The sequence below is a fragment of the Amblyomma maculatum genome, chromosome 2 (assembly GCF_055883805.1).
Source record: "Amblyomma maculatum isolate TAMU_Amacu chromosome 2, ASM5588380v1, whole genome shotgun sequence".
Lineage (NCBI taxonomy): Eukaryota > Metazoa > Arthropoda > Arachnida > Ixodida > Ixodidae > Amblyomma > Amblyomma maculatum.
Window position 1 is genome coordinate 55,158,735 of NC_139345.1, and position 14,296 is coordinate 55,173,030.

The window sequence follows — 14,296 nt, forward strand, 5'->3', positions numbered from 1 at the left end:
TAACTTTTAACCAACAAAAGTTTTCAACAACGCAAAAATGCGCGTTACGATAAGTTGCAGAAAAAATGTCATTTTACTGCACAAAAGTCTCATGCCATTGTAAAACTGTAACAAGTAGCTTCATAGTTTGCTACCAGAATACTGCTAAGTATAATAGGAGAGTTCACAAGAACTGAAAGCACGTACAGACGCTTAAAAATATTTAGCTACAAAAAGCAACGGCCTATGTTCACTTGTATAGCTAGCGCTGACCTTTCTTACGTATCATTTTGGCACATCAATACAAACTATACATTGATGCGACAAATTCTTAACTAAGATTTAAACATTCATTTAAAGCACAAATACATAACTGCACTCCTTATTGAAATAAAGGTTTTGTATATGAATATCGTGGCTCTGAATGCAAGAAAGACGTCTTGTTTACAGTCATTCGATGGATTCAGTTACTGGAAGTGTCACAGTAGTGATTCATCATTTAGATCTTGACAATTAGTTCGCTCGTTGGCTAAATAAACACCATTCCATCGACAAGATTTCTACACAAATCCCTGCCTCTCAACGGAAAGCTCTGGATTTCTAGCGCGAAGGAAGAAATGCACGTTTTGAGAGAGCAATCGTTTCCCTGCTATTGTTTCCAAACGCGCATCTTGTTCGTTTCTTTTGCGTTGCTGATGGGATGCCTCACTTCTTAAGGAGACTTGCTCCGTTTCTTTTTCTTTTGCTTTATGCACACTATCCAACGCTTGGCAACTAGGCACACTTGATGCGCTTTTTACAAAAGCAATAACAGCGTGGATAGTTTGAAATGCCTTTAGTAGTTTTACATTTGTTGCTGTTTTGTCAGGCGGGGTTTATAAAACCCATTGCAATTAAGAAGAGGGTTAATTGCAATATTACATTTTCTGCTCACAGGCTACGACCATGGTCTTGTTTACTCACGCTCTTTCAAGCGGGTACCTTCAACGAACAAATGTATATTTTCGGGATTTTGTTCTGGACAATATTTCTGCATGAATTTCGAAACGCGTGTTACTGCACGAAAGCAATACAAGAGCAAGTCGCCGACCATAGTGCTCAAGTACAGACCCTTGCATTTTGCAGTAAACCACCTCGAACTGTTTCGATGTTCGTTGAAAGCAGAAAATTATAACCGTCCCTCTCAGCAATCTTTACCCACAAGAGCCATGCTCTAAGTGACTTCTGTAAGCTTTTTTTTTTCTCGCTACGAAGTATAAAAAAAGTGAATTAAACCGTGACAGGAAAGTTCGATGCCCCTCTTGGGGATGGAGAGGGTAAACACATACAAACTACTCCCTACACATCAGATAGGATCTCTTCGTGAGCAAGTGATGTAGATACAGGCGATGCCTGCACGGTCACAGTCATAATCCCCGTCTTTGGATCGGTATGACCACTAGAAAGCAGATGGACGAGACGGCGGTGATGACCAGGAAGAACCAGAAGAGCGTACGGTCTATCACCAGCGCCATCTGTCGCCACTCGTTCACTGTCCGGGTAAGGTACTCCTCGCGCTGTTGCTTTTCAAGGAGGTAGCGCAGAGTCCTGAGCACCTCCTCCTGCACGCGCTTGGTGGAGCTACTGCCACCAACGCTACCGCGCCCTCGGCGGTGCCTCGCCGCTGAAGCGTTGTTCCGCGGAGCGTCGCCGTGGATGACGGGGCTCGGGGATTCGTTGCTAGCTGAGTGCTCGGCGTACTCGGCTCGCGGGTATCGCTCTTCGCCGCCAACGACGACGCTGTCCACCACGAGTCTGAAGGTGTCGTCGGCCGGACGGCCGCTGTCGTCGTCACCGTCGGGGCGCTCCTTGGCGCGCGATGGCGTCTCGTAAAAGTGCACGTGGTTGTCGCCGACTGTCTTCCTCCGAGGTCTCGAGAACCACCCGCGAGCGGATGCGGGTGTGGACCTTTCGAGCACGAGCTGGCGAAGCCACGAGGGCACTTCTTTTCGGCTGGGCCCGCGGTAGTGGAAGTTGAGCACGATGACGGTCATGACGACCGATATGGACGTGATGGCCATCACGGCCGTGAGGTAAATTCCTGCGTTTGGTACAAGGGGCGATAAAAGGGAGGATAATCAGAAAAAAATAGTTGGTGCTAAAGGTCAACAATACACAATACCGTGACATATAAGGTCGCAAAGCACACAATACGTCTGCTGAATTTCTCTATTTTTTATTTGTTATATTTCACTGTGCAAAATGCCATCATGAGACCCAGCTCCACGATTTTAGTTTTTATATATGCACTGATGTGATTACATGTTGTCCGTGTACACAGTATATTGTTGCCCATCATTATGCCCCTTATGTAAAATTTGACATCGCGGTATGAATTTAAATTTCTGTTTGTGTACAAGCGGGACCTCAGTTTGAGTGATTTTATAGTTTTAAGGCTACTTAACTGCACCCAAGGAGACCGGACTTCGCCACGCTGTTTTTGTGCAGCGTTGCTCCGTTGCCCCTTTCTTCATTTTGAAGAGAAGTAAAAGTTGATCAGTTGATTTATTTATTTATTGAATTCCTGCAGCCCGCCATTCAGTCCAGAATTATATCGGAGCAGTGTTGGCTTTACTACTGATTGAACTTATGCACTTAGCGGAGCTACCTTTATCGAAATAAAAAAAAATAGCGATGAGGGGCAGCCGTGGACCTGCACAAAATTGGCGTAATCTTATTTTGGGGCAACATTTTTTTATATTGACTACATTATTCAAGCACCAACTCGTTTGCGATGCTACTAGCGTACCAATTCATTTATGGAAATGCAGTTGTCGAAAAAACTGATGTGATTCAATTTCCCACTTTTGAAACAAATACGTTTATGACAAATGAGGTCGAAGTTTGCCTTCAGAACCCTGTAAACGCGTTGCTCAAATAAAAACTGTGCGTAATACGACTATGTGGGGCACAAATCGGTCGATACTACAGCCCGAGTCCGGCCAATTTGTCTTCAAAAGTCTGCTTAGGAAAAGCATTAATCACTCAAACCATTGATTGTTCCGACCATTTGCGTGATCGATAACAATGTGCTGTGCGAACAAATATAAGCCTTCGAAGTTCATGGACCAGCAGTAGACGTAATAAAGAGTTACTCACACAGTCAAAAATGGTCCACTGTTGAAAAAATCGGCAATTAATTTTCTTGGAAACAACTATTTGGCAGATTTTTTTTTTTTTGGGGGGGGGGGGGGGGCGCTTCTCGTCAATACTTTAATAATAAATGACTTAAAATGAGTGATAGTTCTGTTGATTCTGTACTTAATTCCGATGGTATACCAGCCTGTCTTTCACGAGAAATGAAGGGGGCAACACTACAGCCTCGGAAACTGTAACATATAAGTACGCTGCAATCATAAATGCGTGTAAATTGCCTTGAAACCAGCACTATACCACAAATAAGCATTTAACATTCATCTGACATTCGGTTTGAGCCTTGTGAGTCCCTTCAGGTATAAACTCATAGGTAAAATTTTCGTTTCTTTTCCAATGAAGGGTATGCTCTTTCCTGCATATATACTATAAATCATAATCATATGCAGCAGTTATTAAACTACCTAAGATCCGACAGAGAAAAAATGTAGCAGTATATTTGGCCTAGCCGAAATAAAAGCACATGGAGCCGTATTCCATAGGATGCCATTATTAGTTTCATCTCATTATCGACGAAACCCGCGAGCGGCCTTTCATAAAAATCACAACATAGCTGGTTCCGCTGTCGGCGTTGCCCATCACCGCTCCTTGCACTGGCCGACTTGCCACTAGCTGTATGATGCAATCAAAGCCGATTTAAGGTCGCTATTGAGCACACGAATGCTTGAAAGCCATAGTTTCGCAACCTAGCCACTGTGATCAATGTAGAGGACCAAATCTGTCCAAAATAGAAAATAGAAGTCTTTTTTTTTATTGCCATAGCAATACTGCGCCAGGTTTCGAGCCGTCGCTTAGTTCACGGCCGGTGATCACGGTTGACCTTGAACAGCCGCGAAAAAGAAGAAGAAGAAGAAGAAGAAGAAGAAGAACAAGAAGAAGAACAAGAAGAAGAACAAGAAGAAGAACAAGAAGAACAAGAAGAACAAGAAGAACAAGAAGAAGAAGAAGAAGAAGAACGCTCGGTCCCCGGCAGCTAATGCTTTCGCCCCACAATCGATTCAGCAGCACTAAACCCTTCTCATTTATATGTGGGCTGGTAGCCTACGCACTCGCGTCATACTCTTAAAGGATGAGCTTAAGTGTCAACCCTTCTCATTTATATGTGGGCTGGTAGCCTACGCACTCGCGTCATACTCTTAAAGGATGAGCTTAAGTGTCCCCAATAATGTAGCACCTTACGCTGATAGGGCGTAATATAGCAGGCAACAGACACTTTCGCCGTTACTATCGCAATGCAATAACCAGAGTTAAACCACAACTAATTTTTTTTAGAATATTACCCTTTATTGGCTCTCACTGGAGTCCTCACTCTTGACTCTCACATTGGCATTGACGACAAGAAAGAGAGTGTTAATATTGTTTATTGTTGGTCGTTTTATAGATAGTTGCTTGCTTATCTTATTGCGCGCTAATCTGCATTTTAAAATTACGTATTTAGCTTTGAGAGCGAACGCAATCGTTTTATCGACTCTTTTCTTCTTTGCCAAGAGACAAATTTATAAACAATCTCGCTTACGAACTGTCGGAGATTGGAGAGAAAATGCGCGCTGGCTTTGATTGCTTGCTAGGCACTGACCTGTTTCGTGACAACATACGTAGTGATCGCAACTTAAATGTGTTTAATGCCTTCTAAAGTGCCGTCCCAATTTCATAAATGCTGCTGTAACATGCTTCCTGAACGGAAATTTTTATTTTCCATTAGCTGCTGTATAGGCGTTGATTTGTTTGATCTTCAATTTATTCAATTCAATGTTTGCTATGAGATCGTCCTCACAAATGTCTACATTTGAACCTGGATGTAGCGATCTGCAATATGGTCTAAACAAATATTTTAATAGTTAATTCCCGATATAAAAAATGGATATATATACCTTCGTATGTGACCTAGGGGCGAGGTGAAGTTGCGTTCATGCTAGTGACACTCTCCTTTGTAGAGAAGTGTCGCCCTTCGTCATGAAGGCGGCGCATCGTACGCTAGGTTTACTATCCCTAGCCTCCTGACCTGTTTTCGCATCGAAGCCGTAGCGTACAGTACTTTGAAACTAGCTCCTGCCTATCATTGGATACGGTCTCTAATCCTGCTACCACTATAGGTATAAACTGAACACTGACTCAACAATTTTGAAGTACAGACTAGAGGCGTTTATGGGATCTGTGTGCCTAGTGCTTTAGTAGACGTGTACGTAATGCGGAAACAGTTATTTGTAAGCTTCCTCAATTTGTTCGCTGTGAAAACATGTCGCTAGGAGTACGCTTCATCAAGTACAAAAAAAAAATACATCAGGCTGCCTCGTCAGCGAGTGAAGAAGTGACCCGATGCACCGACCTAGCAGGGGTATGGACTCTGATGTCTCGGGCATCTTCTCCGCTATGGCCAGCATGAAGACGGAGAAGGCCAGGAGCACCGTGACACCGAGCGCGATCTTCTCGCCCGAGTCCGGCGGCAGGCAGAAGACGAGCAGCGTGAGCACGGACATCATGATGCAGGGCAGGACGACGTTGTACATATAGTAGAGCGTCTTGCGTCGAATCCTCAGAAATACGGTGATGTCCGGGAAGGGCTGTTCGGGGCAGCACGGGTAGAACACCTCGTTGCGGATCATGCGCGCCTCGAGGAGCTCCCACTCGCCGTTGGGCATGTAGTTGACCAGGTCGACCTCGGATGTACGGTTCTGGATGTCCACCTGCGATCATCGAGTTCGGGGTGACCATCTAACGGCGGTTGTAATGATAGCAGAGTAGCACGTAGTGGTTTTGCGTATTCGGAAATATAAGCCGTAACAGAACTGGCTTGTTAGGTGAAAATATTTGTGATGTGAGCTTGAGGGCCTTCAGTTTTAAGCCGGGATTCCACAAGGGTTCGAATGCATGACCAGAGCTAAACAATACTAGCGCCATTAATGACGAGATGCTTTCGGTGTAAGCAGGAATCGGTTCTCTTGATACGTCGCATTTAGCACTCAGAACGGTTCTTTTTGTGTGTTTGTGTTTATTCTATTTATTTATTTGAAATACCCTAAAGGCCCAATAGGGCATTACATAGGGGGGATGTGTAAGCAAATCAGGGTAGAACAAAACAGGATAACAGATGATGTTATGGTGGTATGTGAGGGAAGTATATAACTAATCATAGTAATCTTTATACAAAACTAAGAAAAAATAGGCAAGCAACATTTCAACATAATAAGGGAACTGTAAAAAGAGAAAAAATGTGCAGCGATTTCAGCAAAAACAAAAAACATGCACATCACGCATGACAGACACTACAAAGCTGACCATGAATACAGAAATTAAAACCAGAAAAAAAGATGATAAATGAAACATTTGAGATCTCACCGACTCAGAAACACAGATGACACCGAAAGAATCAAGGAAAGGAAACTCTCTACACAGGGAACGACAAAACCGCGCAAATTGACTACGATGCGTCTGGAGAAGCTAGCAGTGCTGCTTGAAACTCTGGTAAATCAGACAAAACAGCGATATTTGACGCCAACTGATTCCATTCATTTATTGCTGAAGAGAGTGGTGAATATTGGTATTTTTTTTGTCGGTGTGAAAATTGGGAGGATTTTGTTTGCATGGTCAAGACGGGATGAGACGTGAGGAGCAGGAAGGAGATGGGAGCGAGAAAATTCCAAATTGCTATAGTATGTGAAGAAATGATAATCGCGCAAACTTCTTTCTGAAAGCGAGCAACTGTAGGTCTAAAACTTCTTTAATTGATGATACGCTCTGAAATCTTGAGTAGGATGATGTAATGAATCTTGCTGCTTTATTCTGGACGGATTCAAGAAGGTTAGAAAGGGAGTCCTGGTGAGGATGCCATAACACGGAAGCATATTCTAAGGTTGATCTTATCATTGTAGTGTAAGCTATATGTACCTAGTGTAAGGAAAAAGAAAGAAAAAGCACATCAAACTTTTGATTTAAGCTGCCAGCTCGATCGCCATAGTGTAAATTGTGTGACGCATGCATACTGGGCGACAAAATATGCCTGTTTGAATTTTTGTTTCCGAGATCCAACCATGAGAGAAAAAAGCGAACACTTCAAAATCTTCGAGATAAAAAGAAAGAATTTAGAGCGGGCGTTAATGACCTGCCAACATCACCGGTGAAGTTGGGACTCTTATAGAAGGAAAAACGGGTCGTGCCGAGGCAAGTGATATCAAAGGATGTATCGCATTTACCCCGTACAATTTTCTATAGAGCGGAGTAATTAACAATTATTTGAAAAACTCTTATTGTGCGTTTTGATCGCCAGGTGTATCGTTTAGATGTACTTTCTTAGTTAGCGCAGGGGAACTTTCAGTCTTCCTTTACTTCAAGCACGCATGACAAGCCTGTAGTAGGGCATACCTTATGATAAGCTCTTCCGTATTCTTACGGTGCCTGTCATTAGAGAGTTTACTTCCGGACTCAGCGTGCTTTGTAGCTTACATTGAAATAAATACATGCTCAGTCATTTCCAAGAATGTGTTCTCAATTATGCAGAACTATCCAATCACAATTCAGCGTGTGTACAGAAAGAAGTACTGTGATTTTTTAAATTCTTTTTTTTGCACGGAATGCTGCATTTCTAACTTCGCTCGTTTTTAACTCTTGACACGTGCATAGGTTGTTGAAGTTTTGAAAGAAAGTCTATATTTAAGCTTTAATGCAAAACCTTTGGGAAGGTGGAGCGACGTAAACTGTCCTTGCAGTTTTTTGTGAGAGCATAATTACCAGCAGGGGGTGGCAGAAAGTTAGGTGGGCGAATGAGGTCAAGAAGTTCGCAGGGGTCAAGTGGATGCAGCTAGCACAGAACCGGGTTAATTGAAGAAATATGGGAGATGCCTTCGTCCTGCAGTGGGTATAGTCAGGCTGATGATGATGATGATGATAATAATAATGATGATGATGATGAATTACCAGGCTTCGGATTGACCTGTGCGAAGGACCGAACACCTATAGAGCTCACAAAACATGCACAATCGAAAAACGAATTTAATCTGCAGTCAAGGATTATTTTTTGTTGGTTTGCTTGTTTGTTTGAATGGCCCTGTATCCCGTACGATCCTTACCTCAAAAGGTTATTGAATAATTGGAACTGTGAAAAAGTGCTCGTGCTTCGTTCCATTTTCCTTCAAAGAAAACCGAAGCATAGCCGATGCAATATCTATGCAGAAGTTAGAGCTGCGACATTGGTAAGCAAATAACAAAGTAAATAACATGAACATCTCAATTACCCTAAGTGTTGACAATGCGAGAGCATTAAAAGCTGTCGACTCCGGTACTTCGAATTTTACGTTATTCTTTCAGGGTAGGGTTCACGGACCTTTACGCGTCCATGCACACAACACATATCTAGACATATTTATCAATTCATATAGGTGTGATAGTTTGAAGTTTCCGTCAAGGTGTATCGGGGTGGCAACACGGAGGCAATGAACGCGTAGTAGTTGCTAGTACGGCTCTGGATACTTCACTTCCTTTCACCCAAATGAAGAATTTAATGACCGAACCGGCATTTTTTCTCTGATGAGGATTGTGACGGTATTCTATTATAGGACTATACCCATTTCTTACGGGAGGAAGGAAGTCAAGTGTGCCACATTTCCCTCGTCCTCACCTGCAGCCCGTCGTAGATCCAGGAGCCGAACTTCATTGTGCAGACCTGATCGTCGAAGGGGAAGTACGTGACGTCCACGGGACAGGTGCTTCGGAACTTAGTCGGTGGGGGCCAGAACACTCGGCCCTGGGGCTCGATCATGGCGCGCGTCTGGTAATAGCCCCGCGTGTAGTCGTCGGCACTGCGGGGACACAACAGGCCGATATAATGAACCCACACCACGTCTACCAGCGAGCCCTGCGGCTACACGAGTCGTTACGAGCTTTTTCTGAAGAAAGGATGAAATAGGACGCACCATGTTGCATCACTCTATACGGGCCTGTGATTTACGCTCTCCCGATACCGTGCTGCACTACATCTAATTTCCGAAGACCATTTGTCTGCATGGCGGCTTCGTGGTACGTATAGGAGGAGAAAAAGAGGGGAGTGGCTTGCACCACTCAATGCACCTGGGATTTGTGATCTCCCTGTAGACGAGCGGGTGCGTTCTTTGTAATTCGTGCGAGCTATTTGTATGGCAGCCTCTATGTTAGCAAGGATGCCGTGAGCCGATTGCTTGTAATATGCGTCGGTGACATGAACGAAATGAAAGTTAACAACGACAGCTGAGCTGATACTCTTGCGGCAGGCGTTTTGATGCGACGCCTGCTGACGCAGTACTGGCGGCGCGCATACTGCGTACGGGCACAATTAAGTACGCCGCGATATAGTTCAAAGGCTAGGGTCATAACTGGGCTGGGGCGCGTAGGATAAACTTGCTTGGTTCTGTGCTTCATTGTGGCTTTGGTTTGTTCGCCCTTGAGTGTGGGCGTAGAAGGAGCTTGCATCGAAGGAATGGAGACACAGGGTATTTATTGCTTTGTCTTCGCAAGAGAGAGAAAAAAAGAAAGAGAACGGGTATAGGTCAACTCACATTGACGACATGAATACTCGGATTCTGCGGATGACAAATTTTTCTTGAAATTACCGCACATGAATTTCGTCGATTTGTTTTCTGAAGGCACCGACTGTTCCGAATTCGCAAGCTTGATAATAATCTACAGGAACGGTACTTTCAAGATCTATATACTATTTATCGGAAGAAGTCACTTCCATAATTCTCCAAATCGCCGTGGTGTAAGGTATAATTCCCTAATTGATTCATTCTCTCACTCACGACCGCAGTTTCTGCGAGCTCGAATCAATGCGTGGAATCAGTAATGGTACTATATTTCGAGCTCAAGTGTGGCGGGTCGTTAATTTTGATGTGCTTCCGCTCGTTGAGTATTGGCACCCAAATCAAGATTCTGATCGTTCACGGATTTAAGCGGTTTTACGTTATTAAACTCATTAGCACTTCTGTTTTATTCTTCGGCAGCGGCTTAAGTTCAGCGTTATACATAGACTTTGTTTTTATGGTGAAGAGACACTGCTGTAAATGCCCGGCCAGCCCAGAAAAGCACGTGAACATTCAAAGCGGACATTGTCCTTGTACTCTTGGTCATCGATCGAGATAGCAAACGATGGACTAACAATGGCGGACGGCTGTGCTTACGCATATGGGACCGAACGTCGTTCACCCCAGCGAAGCGATTCGTGTTACTGTTCTCGGAATGGGACTTGTCGAAACCTGATCCGCGACGCCGTGGTGGCTCCGAGTGGTGACTAGCGCGTTGACAGCTCTCTGGCGCGGACAAACAGTTCCAGCCGCTGTGTGGAAACACCCCGAGGTGTGCCGGTGTGGCTGTTTGACTACCGCTCGACCGCGCTGGCCCAATCGTAACAAGCGTACTGAAATAGGTGTCAGAAACGAAACGAAAAGGGATAAAGTATAGTTTGTCTGTTTGTTTCTGTACCCGCGGAGGCAGACGTCATCACCAGAGAGGATGGGAACAAATGTTGAGGGTAAGCAGCAACAGTAGAACGTAACCATTTCACCAACCGTTTGTCTGTTCTACGGTGTTGCGCAAATGGAAGCTGAGTACATGTCGGCACAATATGCCTACGGACTTCGAGGAATGCTTTCCTCTTAACTAGCACGACTGCGTCTTTGTCTGCAATGCTGGTAGATGTCTTAGGTAGCATAATGAGAAAAAAAAATGCAGTTTTTTTTTTTTTTTACGCTATGCAGCATTTTTTTCTCACAATTCACCGACTGGTTTCGGCATACCTTTGTCATGAAAGGAAATAAGAAACGGCAAGACAGGTTGCTATGCCCGCACTGCAGCATGCATAATGTATTATAAAAAAGTTTGTTTCAGCATGGACTTGAAGCAAGACAAGCCTTGTCAGTAAGCGATAGAGCGCTGCAACTTGAAAACCTTGCCGCGGATTTTGTCTCTTGTGCACGTTGCGTCATATGCCGTGTAGTGAAAAACAAAAAGGGCAGATGTTTAACCCTGCCAAACCTAAGTAACCAAAGCGGAAACGGGGGAAGGTTTCTATTGATCCGCCTCTCTTCGTCTCTGTGCGGCAGCCTCTCGGTCAGCTGTGTACACTGATGATCGGATTAGTCCTGTCGTCTTCAAAACCTCTTGACGAGGCGTCTTGCCTGGGTCAGCCATGACGACTGCTGCTGTTAAATTGTCGAAAGCTGTTGCGACCCGTTGGCACCGGCTAAGCGCCAATGGAGGGCATCTTGGCACAGCGAGCGCCAAGGCCGCAGCATAACTGCAGTTGAGTGACGTCATAGTTGCCACGTGACTAGGCAGAGGCGAGCGCGCAGTTACCTCAGTTTCGGCGGCGGCGGCTGAGTGACCTCATAGCTGCTGTGGCGAAACCAAAGAACGCAACCAGCCGTTTGGCCTATGCCACGTCTTGAGTCAAGGCGGCGCTTCCTCTTCATGTTAAAGATCTACCGCGCGGTATCTCATTAAGGTCAAACACGCACACACGACGTACACGGCGAAGAAGCTATGTATGGGGAGTAGTAAAAGCTTTCACTTTGAAGACAATAAATGAAAAGATGTGCTTTTATTTTGTTTAGAAAAGGGACTTGCTTGTTGTAGAGAACGATGTCTGGCAGCCAAATCTTGTGGCAGGGCAACCTGAGGGTACTGAAGTTTCCAAACTCCAACGGATCCCAGACGAGGTACTCGTCGATCCATTCCTGCAAATAAATATAGAACATCAAGATAATGCCAGCGGAAGCCGTGAAAATGCTGCAAGGCTTCCACCCCGAAGAAAGGGGCGTTAATATTATAAACAACGCAAACAGCAGCAAATGCAGCCTTTATTTGTAATGGTCACTTGCTTGAGTCATTATTCGGTTCTGTTTTATGTCCGGTTTGAAGCTTGCGCTTAGTCCGATTAACCGTGGTGAACCCTTCTGATGTGCCACCACATGGTGCCAGTTTTAAGGAGGCCCCGTTCCGCCAGTGACTGCACGGGAGTCCTTTGAGAGGTAAAAGTCGCAGTTTTCTTGACCTGGATCATGTGTTTTTAACAAACTGTTTTAACGAGGTCACTAGCCGCATCATTCACACAGAGCTCAAAATCGTACATACTTCGGGAGCAGGAAATGTTTTTTTAAAAAAAAAGAAGAGAGAAAAAGAGAGATCGGGGTGCGTGAGGTCTATTTGCAAGCAGACGTGGAGCTGTCTAAATATATAGACACCGAGCCTCTTTTTTGTATTTCTTTTCAACGTGGATATGGACAATCGATGTTATTACCTGGTTTGATGGTTTTAGAAAAAGAAGAAAGGTAAATAGTATGCATTTTTTGTCCCTTAAGAAGTAACTGAGTACTTATGTCAGGATGATTCCAATGCCTCTATTCCGCCAGCAATCACCAGTATAACCTCCTAAGCTTCAAATATGGGTACTGGTTTCGCATGGGCACCATTTTTCGTGGTCTTTCTGTGTACTGTTGCCTTTCTTTCCCTTTGTAAAGCCAGACAGAGTAGACAAGCCCACATTCAAAAATTAAGCTGAACAGATGCAACCTGCTGTAACTGTTCCGTAACATACAGAGTGTGTGCCATCAAGAAATACTACTTTCACGAGAGATTGCTTATAAGACTTCTTTCAAGCCATCGCAAGCGAACTTGATTATCCATGTATTTGATGCGAAATATCGTTAGAACGCAAGATAGGCAGCGCATAATTACCGTTCCCAAATTATTGCCAGGGGCTTGCAAAGTGTGATTGAGAACCGCATGTGGACAGATTTCGAGATCGTTAACCTATACGCCAATAAATTGAAAGCATTTCACCTTCTCTAACTCGTAAGCTATAAGCGATGTCAGTGCACGTTAAAGAACCCCAGGTGGTCTAAATTTCTGGAGTCCTCCACTACAGCGTCTCTCATAGCCTGAGTCGCTTTGGGACATTAAACCCCACAAACCAAACAAACCAAGTTAGCAAACGTAGACTTAATTTTCTAGCTTCGATTTCTTCCACCCGTTAAATAAGCCAGAAAATGCCAAGCGTGCTCCAGGAAGTAATCAATTAGAGCATGTCGCCTTCATTTGTTGAGACGAAGGGCTTAAACGCCCCTTAGTGACGCCCGGCAAGCGGGTACGATGGACCTCAGCCCTATGGCGGGCACACTCTTTAGCACCTCGAGCGTGTAATCGAAGCGATAGAGCCATCGACCCAAAACCTCCTGAACCGAAAGCGATTTAGCCTGGCTCTCGAGTCGACCAGAGGTTTCACCTCAGCCTAAGCTTGTTAGAAGCCCTAGGGCTAAAGTAGTGTACCTCGCTCTTTCGACCGGAAAATTGCGGGTGTATCTAGGACATGCCCAGCTCGCTCCTCATACAAGAGAGGGGTTGTGCAAATGGCTCAGTGCGCTTCTGTTCGCACGTTTATCAAGCCCTTTGGTGCTCCAGGCAAGAGGACGCCAAGAAGTCGAATGTTATTGCTGGTGAAGCATCGGGGCATCAGAATTTATGTTAGTGCGGTAGCATTAAACCCCCGATCTTTCGTTGGTGTTAATTTTGTACTAAGCCTCTCTGCGTCCTTGAAATAAAAAAATTGCAGGATTTCACTAAGCTTCGCTTACGAGTTTAATGCCGAAAGCCTTTCTTTCCTTCTTCTCTTCGTTCACTTTTGTCTACCTCTTCACTTCTTCCCCCATCTTGAGTGCTTGTGTACTCGTTATAGTTTCATTAATTTCTTTCCTTTGGCTTCGTCGTCAGCGACATCGGCATCTCAGGATTCTTCTCCTCGACGTACGACAATGAAAGCCCAACTTCCCGAAAAGGGAAATTATGTCGACGTTAGAACTTATTACGACGTCCTTACTGAGGAAAGTGTGTTGGCGTCAGAACCTCGACGCCTCGCTACACCTCGCGGAATCTAGCTGGCACATCTCACGGACACATCTCGAAGACGCGAGATATTCGCCATGAGGTTATAAAGACTTGCCTTAATAAAGGACTTAATGGCCACAAGGCGGTTTCGATCCCAATGATGATCGAGCGGGTCAGATTTTCTGGCCGCTACATGAGACCAGTGCGCCATCACCGCCACCAAACATCCAGCGCATTTAGCTGGCTTTGCAAGTCGTCGCCTTCATCAACATCCATCCAT

The 14,296-nt window shown here is 44.7% G+C and overlaps 1 protein-coding gene across 1 annotated transcript in view; it reads right to left on the bottom strand.

Moving 5' to 3' along the window:
• The window catches only part of LOC146198678 (neuronal acetylcholine receptor subunit alpha-10-like), a 128,310-nt gene that overhangs the window by 1,133 nt on the left and 112,881 nt on the right, over positions 1 to 14,296 (bottom strand). Inside the window, exons 4-7 of the mRNA XM_084594177.1 lie at positions 11,761 to 11,870; positions 8,783 to 8,963; positions 5,498 to 5,855; positions 1 to 2,059 (exon numbers count right to left, since the gene is read on the bottom strand). The exon at positions 1 to 2,059 is cut by the window's left edge and continues 1,133 nt beyond it. Of these exons, the coding sequence (XP_084450303.1) occupies positions 1,386 to 2,059; positions 5,498 to 5,855; positions 8,783 to 8,963; positions 11,761 to 11,870 (1,323 nt within the window). The 3' untranslated portion in view covers positions 1 to 1,385. The remainder of the gene's footprint in view (positions 2,060 to 5,497; positions 5,856 to 8,782; positions 8,964 to 11,760; positions 11,871 to 14,296) is intronic.